Source organism: Paramisgurnus dabryanus, chromosome 13 (assembly GCF_030506205.2).
Source record: "Paramisgurnus dabryanus chromosome 13, PD_genome_1.1, whole genome shotgun sequence".
Lineage (NCBI taxonomy): Eukaryota > Metazoa > Chordata > Actinopteri > Cypriniformes > Cobitidae > Paramisgurnus > Paramisgurnus dabryanus.
In genome coordinates, this window is record NC_133349.1 from 34,315,636 (window position 1) to 34,336,021 (window position 20,386).

At 39.0% G+C, this 20,386-nt stretch overlaps 2 protein-coding genes across 3 annotated transcripts; both read left to right on the top strand.

The window, feature by feature from the left end:
* Nucleotides 1-2,157: 2,157 nt before the first annotated feature.
* LOC135728241 (microtubule cross-linking factor 3) lies at nt 2,158-11,409 on the top strand. Of its 2 annotated transcripts, none has more exons than XM_065246385.2 (8): nt 2,158-2,273; nt 3,352-4,035; nt 4,795-5,019; nt 5,356-5,514; nt 5,638-5,709; nt 5,972-7,159; nt 8,967-9,329; nt 11,272-11,409. In XM_065246385.2, the coding sequence occupies exons 2-7, from the start codon at nt 3,397-3,399 to the stop codon at nt 9,075-9,077; spliced, it is 2,394 nt and encodes a 797-aa protein (XP_065102457.1). In that variant the 5' UTR covers nt 2,158-2,273; nt 3,352-3,396; the 3' UTR covers nt 9,078-9,329; nt 11,272-11,409. The 2 variants fall into 2 exon arrangements, with proteins under 2 accessions (XP_065102457.1, XP_065102458.1); XM_065246386.2 differs by having other exon boundaries at nt 2,183-2,273; nt 3,180-4,035.
* On the top strand, nt 9,967-19,692 carry mtcl3a (MTCL family member 3a). The gene is made up of 7 exons (XM_065246384.2): nt 9,967-11,172; nt 11,272-11,439; nt 14,214-14,468; nt 14,949-15,380; nt 15,915-15,994; nt 16,076-17,687; nt 18,916-19,692. The coding sequence occupies exons 1-7, from the start codon at nt 10,843-10,845 to the stop codon at nt 19,120-19,122; spliced, it is 3,084 nt and encodes a 1,027-aa protein (XP_065102456.1). The 5' UTR covers nt 9,967-10,842; the 3' UTR covers nt 19,123-19,692.
* The last annotated feature ends 694 nt before the right edge of the window (nt 19,693-20,386 follow it).

The following is a 20,386-nucleotide window of genomic DNA, read 5'->3' on the forward strand; positions in this document are numbered from 1 at the left end:
AGTACATGCAAGATTAAATGGGTATTGTTTTTTTATTTCTCTGCAATTTGGTGTAAAATAATAGCAAACTCAAGTTCAAAATGACATCATTTAAATATTTAGAGACATTTTTACTCATAACCCATTCACATCATTTCCCTCTAATGTAATGTGTTGATTTTATATGCATTGCGCTTCACCTCATTTATTAACTTTTATCTATCATTTAAAAACATATTGTGCTCTGGATTACTATAGGAAGCCAAACCTTGGTAATATTGAAAACAGAAGCTATTTTTTGTTTATATTTTAGTTTAAAATGCTTCCCTCCAACACATATTCATATTCCTTTAGTAATTATATAGCTATGATAAAATTAATCTGAATGTCATACAGAATTCATAAAAAAACTTTTTATGTCTCTATAAGAAACCATCCCTCATGTGATTGAGGACAGACACAGATATCTTTTGTTCTGATGAAAGTCTGTTTGCCTTTAGGCAGGATACAGTGGGCAGAAGCCGGTTTTGAGCCAAACGACTCCTTGCTCTGATTCTCTACAGATTTGACAGTAATGTAATCCTTTTCCTGCCTGTCAGACGCTGAAAGGATCAGTGGAATGGCCCATCGACTTCTCTTCTCCTTTTAGAAAGATGTTTCCGCCATAAATAGCAAAGTACTGCTGAAGAATAAAGGGCAAGAAGATTTACAAAAGGCCAAAAGTATAAACACAGACACTGGCGACTAGATAGGTGTAGCTTACATTTAATAAACAGACTTTAATATTTTCCAATGTTTATTTTGATGAATGATTTCCTGCTTTAAACTCACTGCTGGGGTGTTATGACTGGTTGTTATGATCATGGATAGTTGTAAAGTGTTCTGATTGGTTACAAAGGCATTGCTATATGATTTTGGTGGTTTATACTGTAGATGGTTGCTGTTGGCCAAGTTTCATTACATTGGGATTTTTTCATTCGTTTTACTCTCTGCATAGTTCTGATCAATGATACATTTTATTGTATAAATTCACTGAACACAACTGAAGATATTTTGAGGAATGTTTGTAACCAGGCAAGCATATCTGGGGCACTCCTATGGAAGTGAATGGTGCCCCAGATCTGTTATCTTCATTTGTGTTTAGCAAAACAAAGACACTTATACAGGTCTGGGACAACTTGATGGTGAGTTATTGATGATAGTTAGTCTGCTATATTTAGATTTTTGTGCTTTTCTATCATAGAATATTAGCGTAAAGCACCTGCAGTACTCAGTTAAATGACTGAATACATTAATTTCTTAATGGCAGCAATTATAAAGCATTCCTTACATTACCCAGCTGCTCCACACATTCAGCTACCAGCTGGCTGTCCCCCTGAGAGGTCATATCTGACCATCCCCCGGCCGTCACCCCCATCATCTTCACCAGCATCACTATCACAACACCATGACAGTCTTATATTTGACATGAAATGATATGGCGCGTATGCTGACTGCATGCACATCATGGATAAATGTAAAAGATGAGTCATAACTGAGACAGAAAGGCATAACGCCAGTCTCTGCTTGTGATGTAATCCAGATGCTGTGTTACTGGAGGCTGCACCTGGGTGGAGCAAAACTGTATTCATCACGTGACTGTGTTACAGCAGAGAGAGAGCCTCATTTTGACCCTCAGACAGTGCTGACGTCACAAATTAAAGATTTAGAACTAAAAAATTGAAATATGTACAATACAATAAGGAAAACACAATAGGATTTGTACATTTCAGGATTATAAGAATGATGTGAATGATATTTGTCTAATCAAAACTTGCCAGGGTGTTGTTGTGCGTTTGCTGAGATGCTTTGAGAGGCATTTACTGTATAGTTGTTTGGTGTAAATAATATGTGTAAGTGTGAATAAAATTAAAGCCAAATTTAAATCACGCATCAACAAGTTCATTGTATTTTGTCTGATAAAGAAAATCAATTAGAAATAACGGAACCAGTGTGACAAGTAAAATGCACAAAAAAACAATGTTATAATATAATCAAGAAGACTTTCTTTACATTCTAAACACCTTGAATAAAGTACCACAATTATTGAATAATTATTCAATTTTCAAAGATAGACATAGGCCTACTGACTGTATAGACTACTTATAGTTTCTGTAATGTTAGATGCCCCGCCCGGCTGTGACGTCATCGCGTGAACACCGATCAGATTTTTAATGGTGGTTTTAGGAGGCTGTACATTGTCATCGTTCTTTGCCTTCACCATTTGTGCCGGAGTAAAGATGAGATGTTAAAAGGTAGGACTTGTGTTCACTTGTTGTGTTTGGGAGATGTTTATGTGTGTTATCTTTTCGTGCATTGCTCGGCTGGGTACAATAAAAGGTTTGCACAAGGCTTAGTCACCTTGGAGAGGTTATAGGAATAGCCTCACCTCACTATAAAATAAATCGTCTTTGTTTAGTCTTCCGCATTTTGAGTGGAAACCTGATTTAGAATATATGAATCTTAACAGTAAATTAAAATGGATAATTTATGATCTTTGGTGTTGTGGTGGGCTACAGTGGTCCTTTCACAAAGCCACTAAATTGTATGATGTTATTCGTATGCATTTCAATCAGAACCGCACGGCAAACAGTTAATTTCTTTGTTATTTTGTTTATCGTTTTACGCCCACGACTCATCACTGGAAAGCGCTCCGGCCTAGACGCTTTATAGACAATGGAAAATAACGCATGAATTTTACAACACCCCTATATTAAAATGACGTAGATCTGAGAAAACATCTCTGTCTTGGTATTTTATTATCATGCACGTCGGAGATTTTCATTACTAAACGGTTTACGTGCAGAATAATAACGCATGCGACCAGCTGAGTCCAAGATAATTGGATGACAACATCAGTCAACAATCCTGTGAATTAAGACAAACGATATTGCTTAATATAACAAACTGTAGTGCTTATTAAAATGTGACCATGTATCTGGTAATGTTCAATGATGGTTTTTATTCAGCAGACACAAAAAAATATTGCAAAAGGAAAAATAAATAAAAATAGTTTTATATCAAAACAGTCACGCCTATTATGCATTAATTATGCGCACGAGTAGGGTCGAGTAAAATCCATAATATGGTACCAGGTTTCTATATCCAAACTAGTCATTAAAAACTAGCTATAACTGAACATGCAAGTTTTTTTTCTTCAGAACATTAAGTACGGGCAACCAATCTAATAACCGTGGGTTCCCAAAGAAATTAACCTGCTTCTGTTTCATGACAAAGTCAGCTCCCTATAGGCTATATATTATAACAGAAGCAAAACGTAAAACTTAATACGAAAAAGGAAATAAAAAACTACTTAAATCCTTTCTCACATAGGCAGGAGAATGAAAACGGACTGTGCACTTCTGAGGAGATGACACAATGAACTCTGTTGATAACAGCAGCATGAAACAGCAGCGAGCCTCGTCGCCAGCGAGATTCAAAGACTCGCCGTCAAAGACGAGCTCCAAAAGCAAATCTGCCGCTTCAAAGTCGAGCGGTAAAAGCAGTCGCGGTAGTTCTCCCGTCACGGTAAACCCCGGCAAAGACAAACAGAGCAAAGGCGCGGCAGCTGTCCACGGCAGCGGTGCTGAAAGCCCGACACTGAAGAGGGCAGACAAGAGCAAAAGCATCGAGGAGCGCAGCAGCTCGTCTGAAGAACCGTACGGCGCAGACGAGGATGCTGCTCGGGTGGTCTCCGATCAGCCGAGCTCTACGAAGTCCTCTCAGGCTAAACGAGAGAGCGGTAAAGCCGACGGAGGCAAGCAAACCAAGAGCGCAGTGGGATGCGGCCCGGGCTTCTGGAGAGAGGGGTGCTTGCAGTCCGAACTCATCCAGTTTCACATGAACAAAAGCTTGAAGAAAGAAAGCGGCATGCAAACGAAAGCGTCGAGCTCCCAGGTGACGGAGCATCAGGTGCCGCCCGAGGACGCCAGACGACAGGCGGAGGCCGTAGCTCAAGAAAACCTCCAACTGCAGGAGGAAATCGAGAAATTAGAGGAAGATAATGAGTATCTCAAGGTAAGTTTCTATAAACATATTGCTACAGTACGGTAAAATACATTAAAAAAAAAAATTAGCTTTTTTGTGCTAAACTCAAAATAATACCATCATGAGATTAAAAGAGCCTCTAATAAACTAAAGCTAGCTTAGCATCATATTTGATTGCATTAACAAATAGGATTTCAAATAAAAGAATCAAGAAATATTTAAGCAGTTTTAACTATAACTATATTTTATCATAAAGAAAAGCATGTAATATCATTAAGAGCATTTTTACACCCTCAGTACCCTGAGAGTAAGACCCTCAGTGTGTCTCTCAAAAAACATTATAAAAATGTACTCATTTGACATCATGGATTTTATCAAAAGGGTCTTAAGGTGCATTAAAGGTATACAGTATGCGTGTTCTCTGGGATTCGAACCCACAACCTTTGCTCTCCTAACACAACAATCCAATTGAGCTACAAGAACACAAGACAATAATAATTACAGGTAAGTGTGTAGACTCATATGCATTTAATATGTAACAAAAATCACATTTTACCGAACATATGGTTTTGTAAATGACTCTAGGCTATATCAAATGGTGTAAACATACAGTTTTTAAATAAAAAAATGTTTTTCAAAGCAACATGAATACAAAATTATTATTTCTGTGCTGAACTTGGCACATGGATTTTATCTATTCCTTTTTTGTCATATAGACCTATACTCTTTTATGACTGCTATGCATATCTTTGCTTATTGTGATGCAATTATATGTTTGCAACTTGATAGCATGAAATTGACGAAGTGCGAGCAGAGATGGATGAAATGAGGGACACGTTCTACGAAGAGGACGCATGTCAGCTGCAAGATATGCGACGTGAACTTGAGAGAGCACATAAAAACTGCCGAATCCTTCAGTATCGACTGCGCAAGGCAGAGAGGAAGCGTTTGAGATATGCAGAGACAGGTGAAATTGATGGAGATCTGCTGAGGAGCCTGGAGCAAGATTTAAAGGTAGAGTGAAATTATCAGATAACTTTGATGTCTGTAGCACACCTTGCACATTATGCCGATGCACAGGTCAGACATGAATCCATCTCATTGACCCTTAACTGGTCATTTTTGTAGCTTTGTTTTGATAAGTGCTCTCGTATGGATTTGGATCATGTCAGTGATTGAAATCAAACGTTGATGCTCCTCATCTCATCATTAGATTAGTCTGAATGTCACAGTTGCAAATTTTCGAAAGATCAATGAAATTCTAAAATAAATTACCCAACCACAAAACTACAACAAATATGGACAGTAACAAGGCAACCGGATCCTTAAAATGTTAACTTCCTCTGCCAGGTGGCCAAGGACGTGTCAGTGAGATTGCACAATGAACTGGAGAACGTGGAGGAGAAACGAACTAAAACAGACGAGGAGAATGAAAGACTGAGGCAACAGCTGATTGAAGTGCAAGTCACCAAGCAGGCTTTACAAAATGAGCTGGAGAAGACCAAAGAGGTGAGACAACGAAAAATCACACAGACATGCTTTTGGAGGTATTGCACTCCAGTACAGATTTTGCATAAATGATCAAATTGCATCACAAGTTTACGCTCAATGTGTTTTGATTTACATTTTCAGCTATCACTAAAACGAAGAACGGGAAAAGATGTGCAGAAATCAGAGAAGAGGACTCCTCAAACACCAATAGAGGTCAAATAAATGTACTTTGCACCAATGGCATAACACCTTACCCCTCCTCAGTCTAAAATTTTATCACAGTATTGGTTGCCCACAAAATGACTAAGCAGAAGTTTTTTGGTAATTTTATTGTGGCCCCTCTCAGCAAATCGTTTGGGCAAACATTAAATAATTTTTCAGATTGTTCCTATGCCCCTGGTTTGCACCAAATTCATAAACTTGTCAGATATCTTAATGCTACCTTAAGAAGGACATGACATGTTTTCTTATGCAGGAGGAGAATGAAGATCTGAAATGCCAGTTGGCCTTCATCAAAGAGGAGGCTATCTTAATGCGAAAGAAAATGGCCAAGATAGACAAAGAGAAAGACCGCCTGGACCAGGAGCTCCAGAAGTATCGCTCTTTTTACGGTGATGTGGACAGTCCACTCCCCAAAGGTGAGGCAGGAGGTCCCCCCACCACCCGAGAATCTGAACTAAAGCTCCGTCTGCGGCTGGTGGAAGAGGAGGCCAACATTTTAGGTCGTAAAATCGTTGAACTGGAGGTAGAGAACCGTGGGCTAAAGGCCGAGCTGGATGACCTGCGTGGGGAGGAGCTGGCGGGCGGCTCGGCGGACCCCTCGTCCAGAGAGCAGAGCGAAGCGCTCTCTGAACTGCGTCAACAGCTACAGTTGGTGGAGGACGAGGCTGAGCTTCTCCGTCGGAATTTGGCCGACGTGGAAGAGCAGAATGTTAAAATGACCAGCGAGCTCAACAAGCTCAAATACAAAGCGGGGCAACACGAGGGCTCACGATACAACAGCGGGGCGGTCGACAGCGCAAAGGTCGAGGCCCTTCAGGAGGAGCTCAAAGCCGCCAGACTGCAGATCAACGAGTTGAGCGGGAAGGTCATGCAACTGCAGTATGAGAACCGTGTGCTGCTGTCCAATATGCAACGTTACGATCTGGCTTCTCACTTCGGCATCCGTGCCAGCCCGAGAGACAGTGACGCGGAGAGCGACTGTGGCCGCAGAGAAAGTGACGACGACTGCTCTCGACTCCCACCGCATCGCAAACGCGAGGGTCCCATCGGTGGAGAAAGTGACTCAGATGAGGTGAGGAACATCCGGTGCCTCACTCCGACACGCTCCCTCTACACCCCAGAGGGACGTTTTTTATCTAGGAGTTTCAAGGACCGTCAACAGATGATTGACATCCGCATAGAGGCAGAACGGCTGTGCAGGACCGTCGATAGACTGATCGCCGACACCAGCACCATCATTGCCGAGGCACGTGTTTACGTGACAAACGGAGAGCTGTTTGGAAGAATGGATGATGACGATGAGGGCGGTCGAATACGAGAACACGAGCTCCTCTACCGCATCAATGCCCAAATGAAAGCTTTCAGGAAGGAGCTGCAGAATTTTATCGACCGTCTGGAAGTACCAAGACCAGAGGACAGAGAAACTGAAGAGCCACTGTCAGTAAGTACAAAAAAACATGACACTTACTCACCCACCCCTTGAGGACTTTAAAGTAATAGCTGACCTAAAAGGAAACTACAGTCACTTATTTACTTATCCTCATATTTTTCTAAAACGTTTTACCTAATTATTTTTTTCAATGGAACAGAAAAGGAGAAGAATTTTCAAAAAGCTTTGTTTAAGTTCATCATGACCATCACTGTCAAACTCCAAAAAAGAAAGCACCATTAGTAGTCATCTATATTACACTGTAAAAATCCAACTTCAAATTGTTCTTTCAACAAAGAAAATTAAGTTACTTGAACAAAGTTTTTTTTTTTGTTGAAGGGCGTAAATTCATTATTTTGTGTTCATTAAATGAAAAAAGGATAATCATTCAGCTAACAAATATTATTTTGTTGGCTGGACTTGGAAATATAAGTTTTTGTCCAATTCATTCACCCAACTTCCCAAACTGAGTAATCTGAACAAGCAATAAAAAAACAATGATCTGAATGGTTCCCAGCATGCATTGTGAAATGTTAACTTCTTTGGTTAATATTTACTTAAAAAGATGACTTTTTTAATGTTTGCTGGATTTATTTATGTTGTTAATGTAGTTATATGTTGTATTTAGAGTAATTTTGAAAGAATGATGTTTGTTCATTGTTACCATGATTGAGAAGTGTGTGTTCTCAGTGTAGAGGGCAGCACCATGGGTTATCACGCATCATTGTTGCCTCACACCAAAATTGTCTCTGACTCAAGAAAGGACTAAGTCAGACAAAAACTTTGTTTATGAGACCTTTCTGTGTACACTTCCATAGTCCAAAATATGTAGGTTAGTTGAATTTGGATATACTAAATTACTCTTTGCCCAACTTAGTCACTACTTGAGTAAACATAGAAATTTGCTTATTGCCTAATCAGTTTAAGTTGGTTCAACTTGTTGGTTTAAGTTGACATTTATCAGTAAATTGAGTTAGGTGAACTACATCATCCAAGAGTTAAGTAAACTCAAAAAGCTGTGCAGCAAGTTGCCTTAAAAATTTAAGTTAAGTCAACTTTTTATTTTTTACAGTGACATATTTTTGTAGGCTAACCCGAAAGTTAGCCGGACACTGGTTCCCTTGCAAAAAAGCCCATTTATTTTTCCCATAGACTTTTGGATTATCACAAAAAAATAAGCTCTGTGTTTAACAAAAGTTTACAACAAATAAAATAAGCTCCATGTGTAATAAATGTTAAAGACAACAAAAGTTTACAACACTTCCATGGTTTGTCCAACAAGTTAATCTTCACAGATGAACACAACTTTTATGAATTCTGAATTCAAAATTTGGTTATTATATTCCTAGTAAACGCATTTACACTTCAAAATTCATTAAATTTGTGTTCATCTGTGAAGATTAACTTGTTGGACAAACCATGGAAGTGTTGTAAACTTTTGTTGTCTTTAACATTTATTACACATGGAGCTTATTTTATGCAATAATCCAAAAGTCTATGCGATAAATTAATGAGGCGTTTTTTGCGAATAAAGTACACAAGCAGTTTTTGGAGTCTAACAGACACAGTCATTATCTGAGAAAGGGCAATGTGAAGATTTTTCAAATCCCTCTTCTTCCCAAAAAAAAATAAAACATAACAGCAGAGGATATAGGACAATAAATATATGTAGGTAAAGAAACTTTAGAATATATTTATATTCAGAATGATTTAAAGGTAGATAAAAATCATTTTTGAGAGAACTATTTCCGGCTGCTTATTCTCACTTTTACTCTCTCTCTCTCTCTCTCTCTCTTCTTTCATTTTTTCATCAACCCAGATGTTTCAGCCCATTATTTTGCTTATTCTCATTCTTGTTTTATTCTCATCTTTATCATATGCCACTATTTTTAAACTAGTCTTTCTTTTCACACTTTTCTTCGTCCTTTAGACCTATTTTTATTTTAGGCCCCATTTTATTTAGCTTTTTACTATTATGTTTGTTTCTATAATTTTGACTGCTTTGTCATTTTTTCTGTTTTCTTAATTTATCATATTGATTTTGGGCATGTCATTAAGGTTATGCAAGGTACAGGAAGCAATCAACATTTCAGGCACAGACAACAGTCACTCCAAACACAGGCATCCACTCATAAACAAAGATGATGGCAGATCCTGACTGTTTGCACTGCCATTTCATTTGGTAAGATCTTTTATTTACAACATATTCCATTTAGATATTTAAAATAATATTTTTCCACAATGTCAATGTATTTTGTTGTATGTCATTTTTATTGTTAAATGGTTCTTTATCAGACCTTTACAGATTAATCCTTATATCATGAAAACGAGGTAGGCTAGTATGAATTTCTAGGAGTAGTATGCATGGAATTAATTATTTGATCCAATTAAGGCTGTAATGTACATGTATCTAATATAAACTACAGTAAAGTGTGACAACTAGTCCTGTTCTCATCTTTATTATATAACCAGAAGAGAAGTGGTAAACTTTCTTACTTTATGACAATGTTTGTGTTACATGTTGCCTATTAAATAAGCCATTTTTCACTGACTAAGGTGGTTATTCTACAGAGAATATTTTGGTATGAGGATTTGGGGAGGGGCTATAGATGTTGGCGCGCGTCATGTGTGCTGTTGTAAGCAGCTGTGGGAAAGCTGTGCAATCTTGCGAAATAAGTTATTCTGGGGATTTTCACTCTGAGATTCGTCCTGCTTTTTCTTTCTCCCTTTGTTTACTTATTATTGCCGTACCAGGGTCTTTTATCGGAAAGACAGCATTTTTAAGGTATGGCGCATCACATTTATCGCATTTTAAATCATTTGGGGAGTGAAAGGCACGCCGTTACATGGACACAAAGGCAGTAATCCACTTATATTTATTACGTATTTTCAAACCGATACACTGAGCTATTGAACTGATTTAAAAGGAGTTAGACTGGTGTTATGATAGTTATTTTACAAGTTCAATTATGTAATTTATATACTTTAGACCACATTAAACACATTTTAAATGTACCTGTCGAAAAATATTGACGATGCACACAGCTGTGATCCCACATACGTTCACGCGCGTCTCCGCGTTGCTAGGCAACCTTAACCTTAAACGCTAAGATGTTTTTTCCACGATTAAAAGCTGTTGCGAGGTAAAATCTTCCAGTTAAAAACGCACGGCCTTTCTTGCGTTATTGCTTTAACCTACAGTGTGATTTTATAGCGCATAAGGACGCTAGATGAGTGGCGTCCAATATACAACATAGCTACAGAGGTAAAAATACATTTGAACTCTTGCATTAGTGAGCGCAGAGTATTTTAGGCTCTTGAGTCGATCGGTGTCATTTTCAGTTTGAAGCGGAGAGTGCTCGCGTCAACATGCAGTTCACTTGTGCGTTTTATTAGAGAAAAAGCATGTAGACTTATAATTTATCACCAAAAATACAGGATTTCTACGGAGGATAAAAACTTTCATTTGTCTTCAATATTGAGGTCGGCACCTCCAAAAATGACAGGTTGACCTTGTCGTCCTTTATTGACATGGACAGAACTAATGCGTCCAGCTCCAGGAGCGCAGCCCGGGCTGCGGAGGAGACGCCAGAAATGGCTGGCTTCGGATAATAACTAGTCTCTCTTATATGCAGACTCCGACTACAAATCGATTTCAAAAAAGCCTGTTATTCGTGTATAGTAGAGACTGAAATATGTGGAGTGCGTTTGGAAATGGATCAAGCGGGAATGTGAGCAAGGCGAAAGGGTGGGAGTTTGTCCAGTGCTCGCGTTCAGAAGGGGGAGGCAGGAAGGTTCAGAGTCCCCGGGTCCGATCTTTCCCGAGCAACCTTCTGGAGCAGTTCCCACCTGGACCCGCTGACGCATCCGACGCAACCTGCGGACAACTCGCTCAACAAGAGCTACATAGTCAGCACACGCGCGTTAAAAGGAGATTTGATGAACTGAAAAGGCGCTACGATCAGGAGAGAGACGCGTGGAGGATGGAAAAGGAAACGCTTTTGAGGCAGTTTGCTGATTTACAAGTACAAAAAGATGCACGAGACATCTGTGCGCAATTCAGCAAACGAGTCACATGCGTACTAAGATGGCATGACCGTTTCTCTTCTGCTGTTTGTTTACAGGGTGGGGAGAACAGAAGGATATTGTTGGATCTGAAGTGTGTTTTAGAGGAGGTCCAGTCAGGGGTGAAGCGCGAGGAAAGTAAACGGGGCGAGCTGGAGCTGCAGTACATAAAGGATCGCTGCGCCTGGCAACTGGAACGCGCAGAGCTGAAAAAGCGCATAACTCAGGTACAACTGCTCTTATATATCTGTCTTTAGCTGACATTTGTGTTTCTGGAGTGCCTTTTGGACATACCAAAGAAAAAAACCGTTTCTCAGTTGCCTAGGGAAAACGGGTCATTAAACACAAGTTAACCTTCAATTAACACTGGGAATCTAACGCTTATTGACTCTGGTTTGAGAGCAATATCTTTTATGGAATGAGTAGCAGACACAACTATTAATAAAACAGCACAAATAGATAACATACAAAACATTTTAGAGTCTGGGTAAGAAACTAATCGAGTAGCAGAATTCACAAAAACTTTTTAAATTTTAAAACCAACATACAAAACCACTGCTGTGGAAAACAACCATGCATTTTTAAACCTTTAGTTACTGTGATGTGAACCCATGTGACCCCTATATGTAAATGATGTTCTTTGGCTTTTTGCCAGTTTAATGGAAAACATGACATTTTCAGCTTCTAGGAGTTCACTAGCATATATGTGAACACACAACTAATAAACATGGATTTAAAGCTACAACGTCTTGAAATTCTTATTTGGAAGCTACTGAGCAAAGCGCAGAAATTTCTTAAGTCTTATTTAACAAAAAACACAAAAATTTAAAAAAAGAGCACATGTATTATGTTAATATAGCAGCTATTTGGGCAAGCATTACAAACAAGCTTTTTATGGAATATTTATACAGATCATGTATAAGTTTGGATTTCCATTAATCAGAATTGTCATAATCAAATATCATATAGATAATTTATTATAGCATGCAAAATTGCCACTTTGTATAGGTGTTTGCAAAAAGTTTTTGGGGTTGTCCTTTTAAATGCAAATAAGCTGATCTCTGCACTAAATAGCAATACCGTGGTTGGATAGTGCAGATTAATGTGCGGTATTATCCCCTTTTGACATCACAAGGGGAGCCAAATTTCAATTACCTATTTTTTTACATTCTTGCAAACTGCAGAGAATGGTTTACCAAAACTAAGTTACTGGATTGTTTCTTTTTCACATTTTCGAGCTTGATAGAAGCACTGGGAACCCAATTATAACACTTAAACATTTCATGATATGTCTTCTTTAATGTTAAATGCTTTGTCCATGTCTTATAAAAGTATCTTCCTTCTGCACTGTAAAAAATTGTAATTATGCAGCTATTTGCCAGTAACTTACTGTAGAAGATATTTTTTTATGTTACTTTTAACTTTGAACAAACTGTTGTCAGTAAATAACATAAATGTCAAATCTACAGTAAGTTACTGGCAGCTAGTTGTCAGTAATACTCATTAATACTGTCATTTCTACAGAATTTTTTTTACAGTGTGACATTGTTTAAAAGACACAGACCAGATCATCCTATGTTTATTGTAAATGAGCATGATATTTTCTCTGGGTTGTGGTTATACTTTAAAGTCTAAGTGAATTAATGTTTTACACTCAACATTGTACATGAGAGAGAAAGTGGAGCTTGTGTGATGTTGACTAATGCGGTGCTATGCCTGAGGAGGTATTTAGACACAAGGCTATTATAGGACTGGCTTGGACCAATCCAAACTAAACAGATACAAACGATTAACAACAAAATCAAATAATTACGTCCTGTACTGCATTTTATGATCTTCTGCTGATAACTTTACATAAAAAACTCTTGTGCACTTGTTTGAATTGAGAAAGTCAAATGCCTGAATCCAGCCAAGTATTGGTTGGTACTGAAACAGTATTCAGGGAGGGGTCGAACCGAACTGTAAAAAGTTGTTTTGTTCGCAGGCCACATCCTACCACAGTACATACTTGCATCCCAATGGATTTCTTGGGTTTACCACTAGGCATTCACAGCGTGGAATTTGCCAGCATTTTTCTAAGCATATTTTTTGATCTTTAAAACAGAGATGAGTTACTACACGGCCCCACCCTTAGGAATGTGAGATGCTAAAGGATTGGTCTTGCTGTCTATTAATAGAGGGCTGTTTCTGTGACATTGTTACCCAGATACAGAGCCTTCGTAGTCGCACAGCAACAGCGGTGTTTCTGTCTCAGTCTTAAAACTATCGCAGCAGACTACTGCTCTGGTTACATGGAATAGATAAATACTGCGGTGTTATAATACTGCCTGTAAAACTCAGGCTGCTAGTGCACACTGAAGAATGAATGTGTTTAATGACGTGCGCCAGCACATTGTCATAGTTTAGGGGTGCACTGTGTATACAAACCGTGTTGCTAAGAGAAACATAAATAAAATTCAACTAATTTTAGCTTTGTACATGGTGTAACAGAGATGGCGGATTAAGCAGGTTTACCCTAGTCTGGTCAAAACCTAAAACATAATTTGGTTTTAAGGGATTTAATGACACTTTGTCTATTAGTGACATCTTTAACTGCTTAGAAACTTTATAAAAATATATCAAATTAAAATAACAGGAGTACAATAATGGGTAGTAACTCATGGGTCACAGTGACATCAATAGCATCTGTCAGCTGTGGAGCTCCATCTAGTCCAGTGACAAATATGGTTTTAGTGTTTGCTGTCTGGTGAGCCCTCGCCAGGATCATTGGGGGGTCAGCATACCAACGTGTCCTCTCTATTACATACACAGACTCTCAGTGCTAGTCGTGCTCTTTGTGTTAGTAGGCTCAGTCTGGACATCCAGAGAATCCAGTTTCAGTGAGGACAGGTTTAACTACAGGATCCTAGATATCCTTCTTAACTTAAACTCTTCATGTCTTCCTCTTCAGCCATTTCCTCTTTCTGCTGTCAGCAAATCTCTTCCTCTCTTTTCACTACAGCTGGAAGTCAGGGGATGTAGCCTGATAGCGGAGGCTGTTAAGAGTCCAAGCCAAGGGGATACACTGAAACGGGAAAGAGAAGAACAGAAGAGGCTGCTGGCCGACACCCATAGTGCAGCCATGGACCTTCGCTGCAGGCTGGAGAACAGCGAGAGGGGCTGGATGAGGGAGAAATCTGAGCTCCTGGAACGCTTTGATTCGGAGAGGAAGGAGTGGGAGAACCAGCTCATGGACATGCAGAGGAAGATCGAGGAGGTGAGTCTGCAGATGTGTGCCTCACCCCAAATCTCAGTTCAATCTCGTTTCAAATGAGCCAATTTCCACAGTGCTACTGTTTGCTTCCATGGTAAATAAAAACTCTGGCAGTAGGCCTTGATGGTTAATGGTAACACCTAAAATTGGAAGCAACTAAGTCAAGTTATATAAACCAATACCTCTAGGAATTTGAAGTTACTGCCAAAGAAAGTCTAGCTTAGTGGTGACTTCCAACATTCAATTTACTGAAGCAAGGAAGAGGTAATAAAGTAAACCTTTTTCTACTTCTACCTAAATCTTACCAAAGCAGATCCTAAGATCCCCTCAGCTCTAGACTAAACCATGAATTTGTGTTGTGTGCTGTTGGCTTGTGAAAGGTAGTGCATAGAGCATTGCTGATCTTGTAGTGGGGGAAGAAGTCTGGCAAAATAGGTCTAAATTGGCAATCTACACATTTCACATTGCTTTTGTTTCTTCCAGTTGTATGATGATGTGAAGGCACAACGTAAAGCAGATCCTCTGAAACCAATCACTGATCCACAAAACAGTTCGTGTTCGGCCAGCACTTTATCCAGTGATGCCCAGAGCAATGACTATTCTGATGTTCTAACCCTCCAAAGCAACAACTCTCTAATTCAACCCCATGGCAACCCCTGTGGATCCAGTAACCAGATCAACAGCGATCAAATCGAGCTAAATCCTCAAGATGCTGAGAAATATGAGCTTGGTAAAGAAGAGGCAATCGACACTGCAGAGCTGGAAGAAATTCTGGAAAGCTGTTTGAAAATCAAAAAGAGGGAAAAGTCCTGCTTCACTGGACAAGACTCACTTCTTAACCCTTTTCAAGGATTTCAGAGCATGGAAATAAACTGTGGAAGTGGAAAAAGGAAGAACAGTACTGCCCTTAATGCGGTGAGGCTTTGTTGTTTGCAATTTACTTGTGGCATAAAATATTGGTTATCACTCCATTACTTTATTGCTCTGAATTCATGTTAACTCTCTTAAAACATTACTTAACCAAATAAGCTCTATTATAAAATTGTCAGCTGCATACTTAAATGGCATAGATGTTTTCACAAGGAAGGCAGCAAAATTCTGCAGATACCTTTTTCTGAAACAGACACTGTATGTATCTTTTGTTTAAATGGCAATTCCAGAGAGCATTTTGAACATCTCAGTAAAGATTCAAGATAGTGAATGAGAAATTTTAAATATATTTAATATAAAAAAGGACTAAAAAGAATCTAGATTAAAAAGTGATACTGTCGCTCATGTCCCGAAAGCTGCTCCTAGTCGCTGATGGTGTGCACACAGCATTAGGCAGACATCGGTTAACAGAGATTTTGGAACAGAGCTAGAGATGATGTAGATTATATACTGTATTGTGGACTGAGCATAAAGATTTACTTTTAAAATTGCCTTTTATTTGTACTTTTCCTGTTGTAGGCCCTTAAAGAAATTGCCCGTGTGAGTGAGGAGCTGTGCAGCTACCAAGATGAGATGAGGAAGTTGCCTGATATTAAGAGGTAAACCTTGTTGCTCACAGGTGCTGCACACATTGTGAATGTATTCATAATGATCACGTTTTGTTTGGTTTTCCATATCAGAAGCTGTTCCGAGTCAATGTATTTTCCAGAAGAAGCTGATGTGGTTGAAAAGGTAAAGGACAATTTGGAAATGGAGGACACCGTCTTACACTTGAAAAACCTGAGTAAAGAGCTTAAATCCCTTGATGAGCATTACTGGATGAACTGGGAAGGTTTTAAACAGGAGGGAACACAAAGCCAAAGTGATGCCAAGCCATTGACGATTCAAGATCAGTGTGCTCCACCTATCCCAGCTCGCAGTACATCATGGTACCTGAGCAGTCCTTCTGTAGCAGAGGTAGAGTCCAGCAGTACAGAGCCCCTTTTGGTTAGAGATTGTGAAAGACTGGGAGCATTTCAAGCCAGAAAGTACAACAGTCCAGCAATTGTACGAAAATTTGAAGCAATGCTTCAAGAGAATGAGGGGAAAGTTCTTATGGACTCTGATGAAAATGTGCCTGTTGATTTCAAATGCAATATCAGTTGCTGCCAGAGCCACTGGTCCTCTGATGGCAGTAGATTTGGCAGCATCAAATCGTCAAAATATGTACCTGTTAAGAGATGTCTCTCCAATATTGATGTTCCAACTGCAGCTACAGAGTGCAGTCTGAATCAGTTGGACCAAGAGGACAAAAGTTATCTCAAGGGTTCATCTTGTCCAATGAATCTGGATCACATGCCTGCAGACTCTCTGACATCACTGGACAGTGTTTCAACAGCTCATTACAGAAATGAAAGACTTGAGGAGAAAACAGCAGAATTCAATCGTAAGCTCTTTCAAGCAGGCATGGGTCTTCGGTGTGATAAAGACAATTCTTTGAATGCATCCAATGAATGTGGACTTGCTTGTGCTCCAGGTTTACCAGTCTTCAAAACAAAGGACACTTTAACCAACAGTTCATCAAGGTGTATTGAGGACAAAATGAAAGATGGTATGGTCTCAGATGTTACGGTGCAGTGCCCAAAAGATGAATTCTTAGAGATGAGCTTCCAAAAACCATCAAAGTTCGAAAGTGACTTTGTTTCTAAGTCTTCATCTTTGCAGCAGGATGTCAGTGTTAAGGAATTACCCCTAGCCTTATCAGATGATACAGGCAAAGATTCGCCTTCTCTAAAGACTGCCTTTATACCCCTGACCAAGCAAGGAAAGGAACTTAAGCCTTTATGGACTGAACACACCACAGCGACAAGTGTTGGAGAAAAAAGCTTTGAACTGAGTGTAACTCCAGCACAGAAGATGATCCATATAGAGAGTTTTAGCAACATTTTGGATGTTGGTACAGACCAACATCAAGTGGACCCAAAATCAAAACCGCTCAAACAGGCAAAGCAGGATACCAGGTCTCGGATTTTAGAAGACAATCCATGGAAACCTTCTACGCTTGCTGCCTATCCCCGCCCACTGGAATCTAGGTCCAACTATGGAGCTGTTGAGAGGATCCTAAAAAGTTACGAGGATCTGGATAGATCCCAGGACCAACAGCAGTCACGGCCAAGTCCAGGAAAGAAGGAAGACCTCATGGATCTCTTGAAATTGCTTGATATCCGACACGATCCCAGATCCAGTCAGAGACTAACACACACACAGCACCACCAGGTCTTAGCTCACAAAGAAACACATATAAAAGTGCAGGTTAGTGCTGCACACACTCCGACACATGGGCAAACGTCATTTAAACCACAAAAACACACACGTTTACCTGCGCTAACCACATTTAAAAACCTGCTAAATTATTCAGGCGGAGAAGTGTTTGAGGTGCAAGTATAGATTCTACTGTGTTGCAGTGTGTGGTGAAGTTCCTCAAAGGAGAAAAACTGTGTTGCTTATTTAAATGCTTTTGAGCAATAAGCTTATGCTAGATCCTGCTATACTGTGAATACGATCAAGGTTAAGGAGCTTTGTTAGACACGTTGGGCATATTCACACTATAGCTAGCCATAAGTGCCTTATTGCTTTTATTAAACTTGCAAACATAGAAATTAAAACAACACTTAAAACAAATCACTTACATTTTACAATCTGTTCAAGTTGTATGCTTCTACTAGAAGACGTCCCTAACAAAAAACGGTTAATTGTTAAGGCCACTGAATAATAACTGATAGCCCTATCTTTTGTCTGGAAATATATTTTTAAATCTCTTTCCAAACCATATAAACAGCACAATAACAGTAAAACACTTACAGTAAAAAAGTGTTAAATTCTGACAGAAAACAATTGATGGATTGCTCACAGCAAGGAGCTCAAAAGCTGCTTCTGGTAGAAGTTGAGGCCTTTTTTCAAAGCATCAAATGAAAATAAAAAATGAGTGGCACCAAGTTTAATGGACATCCTTCATGTCTAGCCCTTCAGAGTACCTCAACAAACAGTTTTTATAGGAGGCAAAGGTATGTGGTGTAATTACAGAAACATGTACCATGGCTAGAAGTCTTAGCAAAAGTAGTCCTCTGCACAGACTGCCTTTGTAGGTTACACAACAAAATAGCTGGAAATGATTGTCAGATGAATCAGAAAGGCTTCAGAGAGATTTAATCAGTTCCTTTATTTTTAGTGAGAGTCAGAAATGGAGAACATGTGGAGAAAGAAACAGCTCTGTGAGGGCTGGACAGCCATTTACCTTAGTAAAAGGAGGGTGAATCTCAGAAAGAAATGATCAGGTCATATTTTAGACCACGATTGGGGCAATTAAGATCTTTTTTTGTATGGAGTCTGATATTATTCAAATAGTATATCACCTTGTTTATTTATTATGTGGTGAGAGAGAGATCTGTATGTGAAACAGAGGTAATTGTAGGGTAAGGTGCTGTAGACAGGAATATTTTAAATCCAGTGAGATTTCATACAAAAATATTTGTCTCAACAGCAAGGCAAAGGCTCCTCTGTGACTATCAAGAAGAGCTTTTCACGACCTGCATGTCCTGCAAAGAGACGTTTGCCCTCACGTTGGGCTAGCCGTTCATCCACCTCATCAGCATCTACTCCTTCACCACCACCAACAATACCACCCACAGTCTTCACCCAGCAGCAAACACTCACTTACTCCACTTATCACACAGAGACAGTCATCTGAAACGTGCTAGCCATTAGGATAACATGCGGACCGGTAGATAACTTTCAAACACTGAATGCTGTCTTGTTCTTGCCTGATTACCTGTGTAAATACTAACGACTGTTCAACTGATTTCTTCTTTGTTTACATTTCTGTAACTGTTCAGTACAACTGCCTTTTTTCAAACTGTTGTATATTTACATTGACGTTATTAGCAGATGCTTTCTTACATTAAATCATGTGAATGTGCTAGTTTCTGTTTTCATAAACCAGTTTCAGTTTGGTTTCTATAGATATTTTATAACTGCCAGTGTAAACCTGCTTCTAATGTGGCCTCACACAGGTATAAGCGAGGTCCAATGACTGTGATTGAGAAGATGAAAGCCCCTTAGTGCTGCCTATTTCACATTAAACTGTGTGTTATACAATGACCAACTTTAGCCAAAATTATTATGTTATTACAGAATCTAATGCATTCTAAACTCTGGTTATGTGCTTATCAGATATAAGACATATCATTTAGACAAGGCATTGCTAAACAAATAATAATGTATTCAGCATTTTTAGGAATAAATAAAATATTGAAACTCATTGCAATATAGATGTGTTTTGTACGCATGATAAACAAAATTCATATTTTCTTGTTTAGTGTTAAAGAGCACCTATAATCCGATTCAGGATTTTTAATTTCCTTTGGTATGTAAGTGTGGCTTAGTGGATCTGCTGATTTTGCCAAGTGGTTGATGTCCTCAGGGCAACATTATGTTGACCCTGGGCCAACATTTCAATCAAGCAATCAGATTTCAGAAATAAGTTTACAGTTTAAGTTTAAGCTTACAACCAGGTTTAGCTGTTTCTAGACCATTGTTTTTCACTTATCAAGTCCCTCTGATTTTAGGGTTTAGTTATGGTTAGGGTTGGGGTGGGTTTCGGTTTTATTTAGAAAAATGTTGTCCTTGGGTCAAAACAATATCTTGCCCTGACGTCATCTCTCACTTTGCAAAATCAGTTTGAGCGTGTGTTAGTATATGTTAACAATATGCAAAAAGTACAAATCCCAAAGTAAATGATGATGCGAGTTATCGTTTCTAACTTAAATCTCTTTTCTTGGGCAACAACAAACACATTTTGTAGGATTGTAGGCAACAGTTTACTTCCTGGGCCTGTTGACGTGGACACGACGTTCATTATCATAATCCTGCCCGATTCTGACTTCCAGCCTGTAGGTAGTCTATGTCTTCATATTTAAAGAATGTACTACTGACTAAACCATGAATCAAACACA